General features: G+C 38.0%; 1 protein-coding gene across 4 annotated transcripts in view; it reads left to right on the plus strand.

The window, feature by feature from the left end:
* The window catches only part of LOC129239054 (N-acetyl-D-glucosamine kinase), a 51,899-nt gene extending 37,229 nt beyond the window's left edge, over positions 1-14,670 (plus strand). For all 4 annotated transcript variants that reach the window (XM_054874351.1, XM_054874334.1, XM_054874343.1 and 1 more), the window contains exons 3-5: positions 5,144-5,354; positions 7,125-7,350; positions 13,761-14,670. In XM_054874351.1, coding sequence (XP_054730326.1) covers positions 5,144-5,354; positions 7,125-7,350; positions 13,761-14,374 — 1,051 coding nt within the window. In that variant the 3' untranslated portion in view covers positions 14,375-14,670. The remainder of the gene's footprint in view (positions 1-5,143; positions 5,355-7,124; positions 7,351-13,760) is intronic.
* The last annotated feature ends 1,652 nt before the right edge of the window (positions 14,671-16,322 follow it).

The following is a 16,322-nucleotide window of genomic DNA, read 5'->3' on the forward strand; positions in this document are numbered from 1 at the left end:
AATTTCAATTTAGTTTATTGGAACGCTATGCTAATGACATTAAAGACCCATTCACTAGAAAAATCTTATATAACGCTTTAGTTCGTTCGAAGTTCCATCATCTGAAATCCGATGTATTCCACACATTCTCTTAGATTTGAAAGAGTTCAACGCAAGTTTGTACACTTTGCTCTTCAACCTTCATAATTTGATAGTCCCCTGTCATCATATGTTACAGTGCTATGTGCCTGCTTATCAATGCATACCACTTGAGATCCCACGACTTGTTCGAAGCTTAACGTTTACATATATACTATATGATATCTGGTGCCATTGCCTGTTCAGATCTACTCAGATCAAGGTACCATCCCTTTCTTTGCTCTTATAAACCATTTTATGTTGAAGTTCTAATATCTAATTACCTTAAATCTAGTCGGTAAGGTTGTTACCATTGACTTAAATAAACAAATCAAAATTGCAATAAACCATGGATTAGTTTATTTGATTCCTAAAATTCACAGCCTGCTTGAATTAAATTTTACTATAGTATGCGTGCGTATATAAAGGTGATTCCGGACTGAATTTAGCACTTCTTTGTTTTCATTTGGCATAGAATTTTATTGCACGCAAAGAAAATAATAATTTTTCGAGCTCTTATGAGATTTTGGATATGATCAACATTAGGCCGAAGTATAGTACTTAGTACATTCCAGCATTTCTCTTTTCTCTGAGGAAACTGCAGAATTGGCCTTTATTATTTTGTTGTTGTCATACATTTTTGGATAGTACAACTGAAGTAACAATAGAATCGACTGTCGTGCAAACATTTATTATTATATAGAATTGAGCTTTACCCACAAAATGTCCCCTGCCGAAAAGTTGAACAGATTTTCATCTGGTGGCGTGGAGGTCTACCGAAATGGTGCGCTTTGTATGAATGTGCAGAATTTCGTTAAATTTTCCCTTCTCTCTGCCAGGTTATTGTGGCTGCTGACACCTTTCAGACCATAATCCTTAAATAATCCCCGAAGGTTAGGTGATCATAAGAACTACTCATTTACCTACTTCAATGTGCGTAATATATACCATATTTTATAATTTTTGCACTCCGGCAATCCCCGAGCATGAAACTCCAAATTTTTTTTTTTTTTTTTTATTATGAATAAATTTTATTTGCAATCTATCAGTTGACAATCAGCAAATTTTTTAAATATATTATAAGAATTAGGACAGGATTGATTTCGCTCCATTGAGACCAATCAATATATTGTAAAACAGTTGTATTCGCTACAAATCAATTATGTTTCCTCAAATCTGTTTGGGAGATCCAAAATATGAATTTTTTCCATGCTATTGTGTAGAAGATTTCTTGCTAGTAAGTTTTCATGGTACGACAGTCTGTCTAGGTATCTTCGAGAGGCTTTGGTGATTTTATTTCTAACATAAGGTACATTTAAGTCTGTGTGAATTTCGAAGTTAGTTATGTACCAAGGAGCACCAACAATGCTTCGTAAAGTCATAGCCTGGTATCTTTGCAGGATTTCAATGTTTGAGTTACTCGCTGTTCCCCAAAGCTGTATTGCATATGTCCATACTGGCTTTAAGATAGCTTTGTAGAGCAGTACTTTATTTTCAAGACTAAGTTGTGATCGCGAGCCCAAGAGCCAGTACATTTTTTTCGTTTTAAACTTGAGTTGTTTCTGTTTCTCTTTAATGGGGGTTTTCCAGGTCATTCTTCGGTCCAAATGTACTCCGAGGTATTTGACAGTTTCACTTTCAGGTATGGTAGAGCCATTCAAAAATACGGGAGAACAATTCCCGGTTCTCAAAGTAAACGTTATCTGAACAGACTTCTGAGTGTTAACCTCCATCTTCCAGTTCATTAGCCATTTTTCAACGATATTCAGTTGTTGTTGTAGGTAAAGTGATGCGTCATTACGATTACAGTTTGTGGCAATAAAAGCTGTATCATCAGCATATGTTGCCGCATATATGTTACTGTTAATCGGTAGGTCAGCGGTAAATATTGTGTATAGAACGGGGCCTAATACGCTCCCTTGAGGAACTCCAGCATTAATTGAGTACAACTCTAAAGATTCATCTTTTTCATGTACATAGAACGGACGACCACTAAGATATGACTTTATAATATATTTAAATAGTAAGGAGCTGGAAGCCAATTTTTTATTTTATAGAGTAACCCCGGGTGCCAAACTTTATCGAATGCTTGCTTGATATCTAAAAATACCGCAGTAAAACTCCAAATGATAGAAAAAGTGTTTACCTCGGCAAGCAATGGTGAACCTCCGATTGTATTTCTGCCTTGAAAAGTTCCTCATGAAACATCATCTGTCTTTCGACCGCCTCCGAACCGTGTAACCCTTCATTTGAGAAAAAACATCAAGGCGCACACCAAAAAATAGGAAGAGTAGCTCGGTCAAACACCCAACAAAAGGTGTGAGTGCCAATTATTATTATTATTAACCCTCTAGTGCATATAACCGCCTACAGGCGGGCAACACTTAAAAGCAAAAAAAAAAAAATAAACTAAAAACACGAAGTGCTTTTTTGTTTGTCATACAGCTTACACGATTCATATTCTTCAGTTTACCCTTGATCGTGAAAGCTGCATGTGCTCATATTACAAAAATTTTGCAAGTGGAATTAAAAGAAGTGATCAAATAACCGAAAAAAGTATTTTTCTGAGAAGGTGTTTTTGTGAGACTTCCTAAGAAGTGCCATATTGGAATATTGGGTTAAAAAAATATTTGGTAAGTAGATTGAGAAGTGTAGAGTGAAATAAAGTGCTCTCCAAGTTTTTTTTATGTACATTGTGCCACTGTATGCTTCATGCTGCAACCGTCTACAGGAGGCCGTATGCAGTGCGTTCAAAAAAAATGTTCAATTATTTTGAACTTCAAGTTCACATATTATGCTGATTTATATTTTTTATCACTAGAAAAATGTCGCGGTGGGGACGCAAACGCAAATACGACTTGCCGAAGATGTCAGATGAGGAGTTCAACGACTTTATGGACTTTTGCGAAAACAGTGATGAGGAAATTGAAGGCGATGATTTCGATAGAGACAACGACGTGAATGACCCAGATTTTGTGGTCCCCAATCAAAATGATTCCTTTCTACAAGAAACAGCAAACAACATTTCTGTATCTGATCTTTCTCTTTCCCTTGCTGTACCAACTGGTCCACAAGAAAATCTAAAAAGCATGTCTGTACCGGTTTCACAAGGAGAAATTGAAATTACAGGAACAGACGAATTTTAGGGAAGGGGTATACCAACTTCTTCAGCGCACTTTGAATGCGATGTTGCTAATCTTCGATACAATATGAAAGAGTTTCAAAACTTACTATGGCGTAAAAATCATCTTCAAATAAATATAATGCTTCGCATACTTTTTTAATACAGAGCTATTGGAACTGATTTGTGACGAAACCAATCTCTATGCTCGTCAGAAGAAAATAAATTCAACTTTCGTCTGCACAGTGCAAGAAATACGAAAATATATTGGCATACTGATATTTATGTCTATATATCGTTTTCCGAATGTGCGATCATATTGGGGCAGACATTCTTTTCAACCAATAAAAAATGCCATGCCAGTAAATCGATTCGAAGAAATTCGGAGCTACATACATTTCGCTGATGGATCGAAACGACCATCTAGAGACCACGCTGACTATTTAACTCGAATAATCCGAGCGACCGAAACACATTGTCCCGTCGCTATAACCGCAATAGAAAACAGTATGAATATGTGAGCTGTCCAAACATTGTCAAAGAATACAACCGGCACATGGGCGGAGTGGACTTGATGGACAGTCTAATTGGTCGCTACAAAATTCGCATGAAGACTGGTAAATGGCCATCTCGTATATTTCACCATGTTATCGACTTGGCAATAGTGAATGCTTACGTTTTATACCATCGCATCAATCGTGAAAAACATCAGCGTGTCGAGCTTCCACGATTTCGGGAAGAAGTCGTCGAAACTCTCCTGCTCATATCGGAAACGAAAAAATTAGGTCGCCCCACTACTGCAGAAAAACAAGCCGAAGAAGTACCAAAGGGAAGCAAGTTACTGTACCTACCACCACCCAATATAAGGTATGATTGTCTCAATCATTGGCCAAATTTCTGCGATATAAGTAGTAAACGTCAATGTCGTAACAAGCCATGTAAATCGGAGACTCAAGTTTATTGCGAAAAATGCAACATACCACTTTGCATGTCTGTCAAAAAATCATGTTTTAAGGAATTTCATGCTGAATAAAGGACATTTTTGAAGATATGGTGGGAAGTTATTTCTAAGTAAATGTATATGTACATATATTCGTTCTTCTTAGACATTGAATCAAACTTAACAATCTGTATACTATTTTATATATTACTTAAATTTTTATAAATAAACGTTTTCTGTTTACTTGTTTAAGTGGTATTGTATTTTTAGTAATTTTTTTTTAAGCTACCTGCATAAGACCGTCCAGAGGCGGGGTGCTAATTTCCAGGGCCACAGAGCGAATTCGGGTCGTACAAATAAAAATAATATTATATTTGTGTTTTATGGCCTCTAATTAGTACAAAACATAATTTTATTATAAAAAATCTTTTCTATGCACTAGAGGGTTAATTCTTGCACTCGATTGCTGTTTTCAGTAAGGCTTTGCAGCAGCCGAGTGTCCTAATGATCAATTGTAGTTACTAAAAGCCGGTCCAACACTATATCTTGTCTACTTATTCTTTAAGGGAGTGGAAGAAGCCATTTCTGATGGTTAAAGGATGTCTCTCATTTACTTCTTCAGAACTTTTTCCCTACGAAAGTTTGGTCTACCTTACCACCAGCTCCCACTTGATTACTATTCGTACTGCGTTCTTAGCGGGCAATGGAATGTCTATGTAAGGGATCATCCATGGTTGGGAGTATCTTGCTCTTCTCGGTGTTGTTTTCTTAATGACATAAGCTAGTTAACAGATCGCCAGCTTTAACTGGTTGAATTTTCAGTATAAGTTTGAGGTATTTTTATATTTTTTTAATGGTCACCGCAGTGCAAAGTTGAATGCGTAAATACCTAATTTTAAACTTTTTAGATGGTTTTTTTCTGCACTTGTTTATCAAAATTCTCCTTTACTTACCTATTTTTGTAGTGGCGCCACACACTCACGTCTTGTGATCTGCGATGAACAGGGAAACTCGCTGGCGTTGACCACTGGTCTTGGCACCAATCATTGGATGGTTGGCATACCGGAAGTAGCGCGACGAATCACCGACATGGTGCAGCGTGCGAAAGAAGAGGCTGGCATTGAATCTGAAGTGCGTCTAGCCAGTTTGGGTTTAAGTCTGAGCGGTTGCGAACAGGTAAGAGAGATAAAAGTTCGCCTTATGAATAAATTTCCATATTTGTTTAGGAAACACGTTTTTGAAACAGTTTAGTGAACTTTGTGCATGGTTCATGGTTCATAGTTGAATTAAAAAATGAGGAACTAATTTGAAGATGGTTAGAATGCCAAATCATACACAAAGACATTTCCAGTGAAAAATTCATCTTTCGATGCAAGTTAATATTTGAAGAAAAATAAGGAAAATAACAAAACCAACCTGAATCTTATTTTTCTGCACAAAATAAAATTCACAAACTTGTTCATGTAGTTTTTAAAGATTTTAAGACTTAAACGCGTTTTATTTTATTTGTATCTTAGGCGTGTATGCAAAAACTTGAGAAGATCTGTAAAAATATGAGATTTTTTGTGCATGCTTTTGTGATTCATATTATATATACAGGGTATGTGGTGGCAGAATTAGGTTCCAAATTTAAAGTTTCTCTCTAATCGCTAAGCGGTCCGCGTTAGCTTGTTATTCGTGCGAGTTATTTATTTAGTCACGATGTCGCAATGGACGGACGAACAACGTACCTTTGCTATCGAAGCATATTTCAAGTCCAATGATTCATGTGCAACGACCAGAGAGACCTTGGCGATACTGCGTGATTTCTCCCCCAACAAATTTATAAGCCGTCTCGGTGACATATCCTGGTCACCCAGGCCGCCCGTTCTTACCTCTATTGACTGTTGTCCATGCGGGTGCCTTGAAAGTAGAGTCTATGAAAGAAGCCCAGAGACCATTTTAGCACTAAAAGAAAACATTGTTCGCGAAGTTAAGGGTAGTCCGGCATTTCTACTATGGCGAGTGGCGCGGAAAACGAGGGAAAGATTCCAAAATCGTATTCGACGTAGCGGTCAACAATTAGAGGAAATAATTAAAAAAAAAAAAATTCGCACTTGTCTTCTTTGTAATAGTAACTGAAATAAACTTTTGTCTCATTAGTGATTATTTTTTAATTTAGCTTTTAATTCATAATTCTGCCAACGGACACCCTTTATATTATAATGGGCTTGTGGATTATGTTCACTCCAAATGCGACAATTTTGCTTATTGACATACCCATTCAACCAAAAGTGAGCTTCATCGCTGAACAAAATTTTCTTGTGAAAATCGGGATCGGTGGCCATCTCGTTTTGGGCCCATTCACCGAGCGTGCGACGCGCTTGATGGTCGTACGGCTTCAATTCTTGCACGAGTTGGATTTTGTAAGCCCGCAAACCAAGATCCTTCCGCAAAATCTTCCATAAAGTGGATGGGCACATCTCCAACTGCTGCGCGCGATGGCGGATGGACTCATTCGGGTCTTCTTCGATACTCTGTTCCACAGCAGCAATAGCGTCTTCGGTGCGCACTGTACGACGTCTCTGAGGATGCGTATTGTCCACTAGAGTAAACGTGGTACGAAACCGATCCATGGTTAATCGAATTAGTGACTCTGATGGACGATTATGTCGACCGAATATTGGACGCAGCGCGCGATGCGTCGCGCGAACCGAACCATTATTTTCGTAATAAATTTGCACGATTTGCAAACGTTGTTCAGGTGTAAGTCTATTCATTATGAAATGGCAAACCAAACTGAACATAAATCAAGTGACAGCTGTCAAAAAGACCATCTACGAAAAAAGTAGTGCCAATTTGAAAACCTAACCTCTAAAAAAACACCCTTTAGTACTTCCTAATTTCTGTCAAACGTAATTTCTTCCAAACCACCTTGGAATGAATTTATTGTGATTTATTTTCCAGGAAGCCACAAATCAGGAGCTTGAGTATGAGATGCGTAACACCTTTCCTGAAATCGCCGACAGTTATGTAGTCTGCAGCGATACAATGGGCAGCGTTTTCACGGCCTCACCCATTGGCGGTATGGTGGTGATTAGCGGCACAGGTTCGAATGCTTTGCTGCGTAATCCTGATGGCAGCACTTACACCTGTGGCGGCTGGGGGCACTTTATGGGCGATGAAGGCAGTGGTGAGTACAAATACAACGAATAAAAAGAAATAATAACGATTAAGAGAGAGTGAAAGAAAGGAGTAAATTAATCGAAGAAATGACGAAAAGTACTAAGCTATGCAAAATTAGAAGCTGAACTTAAATTAAAATATAAAAAAAAATAATTAAAAATTTTACGAAGGTACTATGATTATAGTTAGTATATAGTTATATAGTTTAGCTGAATAAATTAAACAGTTGTGAGTGGACTTAGCATTTCCTCACTGGCATTCTCACTCTTACCTTTCCTTTACACCAGGCAATGCTCTGAAGACATACGTACGAGTATTAGCTGTCGAGTATTCGACGGCCGCCGTAGCCGAATGAATTCATGCGTCACTACAATTCGGAATTCAGAGAGAACGTAGGTTCTTGAATCTCGGTGAAACACCAAAATTAAGAAAAAACATTTTTCTAATAGCGGTCGCCCCTTGCCAGGCAATGGCAAACCTCCGAGTGTATTTCTGCCACGAAAATGCTCCTCATAAAAATATCTGCCGTTCGGAGTCGGCTTGAAACTGTGGGTCCCTCCATTTGTGGAACAACATCAAGACGCACGGCACAAATAGGAGGGGAGGAGCTCGGCCAAACACCAAAAAAGGGTGTCTAATTATATCATAATCATCTTAGCGTTACAGTCCGGGGTGGACCATTGCCTCCTCTACAATACGCCTCCATTCTTCTCGATAGTCCGCTTTCGCTTTATGTTGTGAGATTTTCATCTTTGGTATATCGTCTTCTACGTCTTACACCCATGTCCTCCTTGGCCGGCCTCTCCTTCTTGCTCCTTAAGGGTTTGCTTCAAATACTTTTTTGGTCGTTCTTTCGCTGCTCATTCTTAAAACGTGTCCATACCACCGTAATCTTTGGGTGGCGGTGCACAAGGCCTTTCCAGTGCGGCATAGTCACCGATCGTCATCGTCTAACTATCTAACAGTAAGCCCAGGAAAAATGCTGTTTCGACAGGTTGGGTCCGGAGGGTGAGGAGTGTTATAGATGTTGACAGAGCATGTGAATAGGTGGTTAGAATCGTGCGGTGAGCCTTCACATGCCGGATATATTTTGAGTGTGTCGGGTTGAGTCTGGATAGGTATGAGTCTACAATATTCAGATCGTAATTGGCCCAAAGTTATGTGGGTCTCACGAGGCAGCTGAAGCTCTTCGTGTGCAATAGGTGATGGTTGGCCTCCGACAATGGCGTTCAGGGTCGGGAGTTTAAGAAGGCGATGAGAATCTCCCGCCGAATGTCGTTTAGCGTCTGTTTATATGCCGTCCGATCCAGTAATTACATTTGTGTTTTGTCCTAGATTTCGCCGGCGTAGTTGATGAGATGTCCCCTGACTCAGCTGTGAGGTGGCTTAGGCTCTAGCAAATGTCTGCAAGAGTGATTCCTACGGTAGTTCGCAAGCAGAAATTGCTTGCAGTGCTCTTTGAGCGAGAACATGGAAGCCTCGTTGTGAAGGTGTTGCCGGGGGGACATGAGGAGGCATCCCGTGGCTGAGCTGATAGCAGCATTTCGACAGATCTGGAGCTTTGCCCACTGCGAATCACTAGTTCCAGGCGACCGGACGGGCACTACTTAGATCAGAAGCGGCTTGCATTTCTTTAAATGTCGCCAAGAAAGTTTTTTTGTCTTTGCCCCATGTACTGCCGGCTAGCGATTTGAGGACCTTATTGCGTCGCCGAATTGGCCAGTTACATGAAATTATTTGCCAAATTTACTGGCTTCGAAAAATCAATGACAGTGTCGAGGGCACTGAGAGAATTGTGAGAATGTGTTAGTAAAAAAGCGTGAATGTATTGCTATTGTCTTTACAAAACTGTTGCGTCTAAACTCGAACTTATAATGATATTTTGCTCCGCATTCATGTTGATATACATTTTCATGTTCATACTGAACTTTTTACTTTTATTTTTAGTGGAGTTCGTATTCGCATTACCTTTCGTATTCCAATTTGTATTCGCATCTGTACTCGTGTTTAGAGCGATCGAGTTGAGTTCGTAATTACACTCGCCGTCCAATTCCAATTAGAATTATTCTCCGTATTTTTACTACAGAGTCCAGCACTCGAAGCGTAACCAATTGAAAAGGCCATAAATTTAGTTTGGAAAATTACTTTTATTCAATTCAAAGTAAAAAATGTGTGAAAATAATATTAAATTAAGAATCAATTTACTTTTGCTCGATATGACCACCTTTTACCTTAGCTATGGCCTTGAGACGGTCCAGAAACGAAATGCGAGCTGCCCGAATGTGACTTGCAGGTATTTTCGCCCACTCGTGGACAATGGCATTTTTCAGCGCCTCGAGACTGGTGGATCTTTTAGTTCGGACTTTGCTCTCCAAAATGTCCCAAAGAGAATAATCCATCGGATTCGCATCTGGTGAATTTGAGAGTCATTGTGTGGGCGTTGTGAAGTTCGAAACGTTCTTTTTTAGCCATTCTTGGTTTACTCGAGCTTTGTGAGGCTGTGCCGAGTTCCGTTGAAACGTCCATGGCTGCCGCCGAGATGTTTGTCTGCCCACGGCTCCAAATCAACCTCCAGAATACTTTCCCGATAATATTACATATTTACTTTGACGCCGGACTCAATGAAAACTATTGGAAAACGCAGATCTGCGGTCCAAACCATTAACTGTGGCTGGTGCTACCTCCTGGTGGCCAATCGATGACTCAAATTCTCGTATGAACGGTCGGTCAAATTAACACTATCGTTTTGGGAATTTCGAATTGCTCAATTTGAAAAATCGTATCGTCAAAAACCACAATGTTGGGAAATTTACCGCTGTCCGCCAAGCGAAGCAACTCCTCCGCTCTCTCAAGTCTGGCTTGTTGCTGCTTTCATGCGCCTTTTGGATCTTGTAAGGCCTGACTTTGAGATCATTTTTCAGTATGCGACGGATGCTACGGTCAGAAATTTTCAGTTCTTTCGCCATTTCATTGGCACTTCCTCGGAGATTTCGCTCAACTTGCTTCTTCACTTTTTGAACCATTTCCCGTGACGTTGCAGTCTTTTGATGACCCCCTCCATGACGTTTCGCGATGCTACCAGTATCAGATGCTACGAGTAATGGTGCGATAAACAAAAACTTTATTTATTTTAAGGTGCTCGAGCTCACGTACAATCGCCCGTGCATCAACTGCGTAAGCGGTCTGAAGTTGGTTACACTTCGAGTGCCGGACCCTGTATATATTATTATAATATAGAAAAACTTTATAAGCCGGCAACTGTTCCATAATTTAATTTTCTTGAATTGTCGTCGTTATTTATCCATAACCAAATTTCCAGCAGGAATGCGAATAGGAAATCTATCAGTTGCAAATCACAAGTCTTCGGGATTCGTAAAATATGAAGCAATGATTTCGGGGCCATATCCATGTTTTAATTTTTTTATACTAAACAAAAATTGTATTACGAAAACAAGCACTCGCATACTTTTCACTATTTTTAGTTAGTTTTCGAGACTTTTTTAAGCGGTGTGAATGGGGATAAACCTAAAATGAACACATTTCTAGACGATGGGAGCAAAATTTACGAGGTAATGCGTATTTGAGCATCCTCTTCTCAGAGTTGGGCTTTTATACCTGCAAAATTTTCGGAATTTTTCGGAAAGTTGTGTTTTTTTCAGTCCGTGTACGCCATAACTCAAAATCAAAATCTACTAAGCCAATTCTTTTGAAAATGTTCACTGTACTTATTCACGTAATTCAACAGGTATCTTTGGGATTATTTTTTTGAAGTGAAAACTTCTTTAGAATCGTTGGGAGTGATTTGGGAAAAAGTGAAACGAAAAAAGCGACCAACTTGGCTACGAAGCGTTATATTATATGTTGATATAAACGTAGCGACGAACTAAATAAAAATAACTTTTATTTTTTCTTGTGATTCGAACCAAGGATTTTGGATCGGAAGCTAATATTGCTAGTCGCTCGGCTACCGCGTCATGCTGTAGGTGCTGGCCTAAAAGTTATTTAGTTACGAAGCGTTATATTATATGTTGATATAAACGTATCGACGAACTAAATAACTTTTAGGCCAGCGACGACAGCATGGCGCGGTAGCCGAGCGACTAGCAATGTGAGCTTTCGATCCAAAATCCTTGGTTCGAATCACAAGAAAAAAATTTTTTTTAAACAGATATTTTATTTTATTTTATGATATGTTTATGAGGAGCTTTTTTTCATGGCAGAAATACACTCGGTGTTTTGCCATTGCCTGCTGAGGGGTGAGCGCTATTAGAAATATAGTTTTCCTTAATTTTGGTGTTTTCACCGAGATTCGAACTGACGTTCTCTCTGTGAATTCTGAATAGTAGTCACGCACCAACCCATTCCGCTACGGCGTTTGTTTAATTTTACTGATGCAAAAATGAGGAAAAATATATGAATAAAGTTTGCTTACTGTTTACACATTTTCCAAAGGTGACGGAGAACCAAAAAAAAAGTCGATTTTCAAACAAATACGAGTGCATATGTGTAATTGTGTTAGAGTTTCGGTCACGCCCCAGCAAAACCTGCGTGCATATGTGTTTGTAACATTCAAAAAAATGTAATTGTGTTAGAGTTTCGGTCACGCAGGTTTTGCTGGGGACGCTCATAATAGTAACCGCGTGTGTATTTTTATATTCGTAAATATTTTCATTTCTAAATATTTACCGCAATTATGCCGAAAAGTGTCGTGAATATCGACAGAAAAAAAATCAATAAATAGCATCACGGAATTCATTCACGAAAATTTAATAAAGTATACACCAGAAGTATCGCGGATACTTAGAAAAGATTACGATAAAGTTCCAATGATTTAAAGTGGCGATTTTAACGTAAATTTTGCATTAGACACAGCGGTTCCTTCAATTGACTTTCTCAATACAACATTCAATTTAAAAATGTATAACAATCGCACTGAATCGACAACACGATCAAAAACAACAATTGACGCGGTATTTCAAAGATATGTTGACTACATCGAAACCAAAGCATTTGTATCATATTTTAGCTATCATAAGCCACTCGTATCATTTGTTGAAATTGAAAACATTGAGGATGAATAATAATAAAATGAAGAAAATAAAATATGAACTTTATAGCAATATTATAATGAACCTATAATTATCCCGCTCCTAATGCTGCTTTCGTCTTATTCTCTCTCAGTTTGTTTTACGGAAGGTTTCACTTCTATCGCGTCTAACCGTTAGACTCGTATTTTTTTTTAATAATTACTAACCTTACAAAAACAAATTAGACAATTTTTTAGGGAAATTGTAAGTGTAAGTGAAAGTACTTAAAGTGCTAGGAAAAATTTAAAGATCGAAAAAAAGATTCCCAGTTCTTTTTCTCGCATGGATTATTTTACTGATTATTATTAGTATTACAATAACAAATTATAGCCAATTTTCTTAGCAAAAATATAAGAAAAAGCACTTAAGGGGACAGATACCTGTAAACGGCCATATTTTTCCTGATTTTCATTAAAATTATTTAAAATGAAGAAGTCAATATATTGTTTTCAAAATTGGCATACAGTTTACTTGTACCATAAAATAATAAAAAAATTGTTTTTCTTATTTTTATCATTTAAAATGGCGGATGTACACTCAATTCTTCCAGGAAGGTCGCAGCGGGGCTTCTCAATCGGTGACCTGAATACAAAAAACCAAACAATTTTTTGTTTATTAATGTCATAATTTCTATATGAATTGAAAACAAATGGAAAAAAATTCGCGAAATAAAATGCTTAAAAAAAAAATTAATTTTGGGGCGAATTTTCCTACTATTTTTGCTTCGAAAAAATTATTTTTTCGAAAAACTTTCGAAAACTTGTAAATTCACATAGAAGTAATATCATAAAAAAGATGTGTGCAAAATTTCAGGGAGATCGGTCAATAACTTTCCGAGTTATCGTGTGCGCCAATTCGAAAAATATATGTAGTTTTGAGAAAAACGGGTCTAAAATCGGCAACGTAAGTACAGGTATACCTCTCTCAGCGCTCGAACGCAAATAATAGAGTCGTCACGGTTGACGATCTACATACAATATAATATAAGAAATATAATACTTAATCTTAAAGGATTATATTAACTTTTTATGAAAAAAAAATTTGTTTTCGAAATTTGTATTTGTCCTCTTAAAAGTACTACGAAAATTTGAAAAATCGAAAAAAATGCCCTAGTGCTTTTTTTCGAACGCATGATTTTTGACTTAGGCGATTATTGCTTGCGAAATTTTTCCACAAATGTATTAAAATTTCAAACCCACATTTATTGAGATTTTGCTATAGTACATCCGCTCAGGTCGCTTTCAATCTCTTCCAATTAAGCAACAAAATATTTTATGCAACCAATTTGATTTTAATTCTTATCTCTCTCTTCTCTTTTCCTCTCAATTAGCCTTTTACATCGCACACGAAGCCATGAAAATTGTATTCGATGACATTGACAATTTGAAAAAATCCCGTTATCCTATCGACTGCGTTTGGGAACTAATCAAGCAGCACTTCAATGTCGACACGCGTTTCGACTTACTGCCACACTGCTACGCGAAATTCGATAAGCCATTCTATGCGAGCCTCTGCAAGAAGCTAGCGCACGCCGCCGACCAAGATGATGCGCTCGCCAAGTGCATTTTCAACAATGCCGGTCGCTGCATTGCGCGCAGCATAGCAGCGCTGATCCCAAAAGTGCAAGATGAGTTAGTCAAAACCGGCTATCTGAGCGTGGTGTGCGTAGGCTCCGTTTGGCATAGTTGGCACCTGTTGCGCGAGGGTTTCGAGCATGAAATGCGTCAACATGACATACCATTCGATTTGAGACTGGTTACCATAACAAAGAGTATGGCGTATGGTGCTTGTTATCTGGCTGCGGACGCTATCGAGATGCGACTGCCGCGCAACTATCTGGACAATTTCGACGTCATGTATCATTACCACACGAAGGAAAAGCCAACGAATGGGCACAGCAGCAATGGCTGTTCATCGGCGGAAAGCATTGTAGTGCGCTGCTAAGCTTCAAGGAACAAAAACAAGTAATACGTACATGTATGTGTATGCACATGTATGCACACACATACTTACATACATATATATACATACATATATGCAGAAGTGATTAGCACCATTGTAGCCTTAATAAATAAATTTATCGCGTAACTCGTTTTATTAGAAATTCTGAATTCCATAGGTTAATTAACACATACACATACACACTCACATATAGTATACACAGAGTTAAAAAATTTACTGCTTGTACTTGTAGCTTTAGTTAATAAATAAATGCCAATTCCATTTTTTATGAAGCCCAATTTTATTTGTTTCTGGTTATTTTTCTGAAAGTCGTCAGCTGTTGAGTTTTCCATGCTGCTGTGCAACGCTCAACACTGAACTGCATAAATCAAGCCTCCAGCAACAACGATAACAAGAAATGTGATCGCTACTACAGCTTAGTGCAAGTGCAAATATGAGATTACATACGTACGCATGTATGTATGCGATAGTAAGTACGTCATGCTGTGGGCGTGGAAATATACTTGAGTCAATTCTTCCATAATGAACGTTTGTTATCGCGTTTTTAGTTACAAATGTGGCTATAAATATAGTAAATAATAATTGCCTTCATTTTTAACAACTGCGGAGAACTACTCGATAACATTTACCTACAAATGTGCACAAGCACGCATATTGCTTAGCAGTCGTATGTGTAAGTTGGTATTTGGTATTTTATCTCCCGTGGAAAAATATTGAGGATTATTTGCAATACCGCAACTTGCAAAGTAGGGGAAAGTGAGAGAGCAAAAAGACATTCCACTTTGAGGGGAAGTTGCAAATTTGACTGGATGTATTTTTACTTGTAAGAATTTGCAAGCGTTAAAAACAGCTGATCGCAAAGTAAAAATACGCACATTAAAATTTGCGAATTGAGTCAAAGTTCTAAATTTAGTTTAAAAGTATGATTAAAATGAAGAATGTTAATAAATTTATTATAGATAAAATTTATAAAGTTTATTTGAAGTCATATATTAAATGGGAACTGGTCAATGATGCAAAGGTATGTACTTCTGAACCACAGTCTCCAGTCACCGTTGTTGCAGTTTCCGAAATAAAGGGATTTCCAACAACAAGTGTTATTTTGGAACAGATTGCTCTATCGAGAGATGATTAACGATTTTTTATGGCCGGAATTGGATGGTATTGATCTGGACAACGTTTATTTTCAACAAGACGGCGCTACGTGCCACACAAGCAACGAATCCATTGATCTTTTGCGGGAAAAGTTTCCGGACCGTGTTATCTCTCGAAGAAGTGATCACAATTGACCACCGAGATCTTGTGATTTAACACCTTGCGACTCTTTTCTTTGGGGCTACGTGAAAGAGAAGGTATACGCCAACCAACCAGGGCCGATTCAAGACCTCAAAGATGGAATTCGTGAGGCTATCGATGACATAGGGCAGCCACTTTGCAATTCGGTTATGGAAAATTTCATGAAAAGGATATTGTCCTGTAAGCGTGGTCGTGCTGGTCATTTGCCTGATGTTATTTTCCATCTATTAATGGCATACCTTCCTCTTTATAATGAAATAAACATCCGATCATTTATTATTGAATATCGAAATAACACCTCTTATTGGAAGCGGAAGGAGTGAAGATTTCTATTGAGTTTTATGCTTGCACTTCTTGGTGATTAAGGGGTTAGGGGTAGTCAGAATTTTCGAAGAAATTTGATTTATGTTTTTTTTTTGCATTTTCTTAAAGTATAATATCATAAAAATATTGTGTGAAAATTCGAGTTATTCAACAATTAACAAAGGGCGCTCGAGCGCTCCGGAAATCGATAGCAAATTTAAATGCGTTTTCCTCAAAACTATGTTTTTTGAACTGGTGATCACTGTAATTTAAAAACCGCTTGGTAGATTTCAATAAAATGTATACTGCTTTTGAAAAACATAAATATCTC

This window comes from Anastrepha obliqua, chromosome 1, assembly GCF_027943255.1.
Source record: "Anastrepha obliqua isolate idAnaObli1 chromosome 1, idAnaObli1_1.0, whole genome shotgun sequence".
Taxonomy (NCBI): Eukaryota; Metazoa; Arthropoda; class Insecta; order Diptera; family Tephritidae; genus Anastrepha; species Anastrepha obliqua.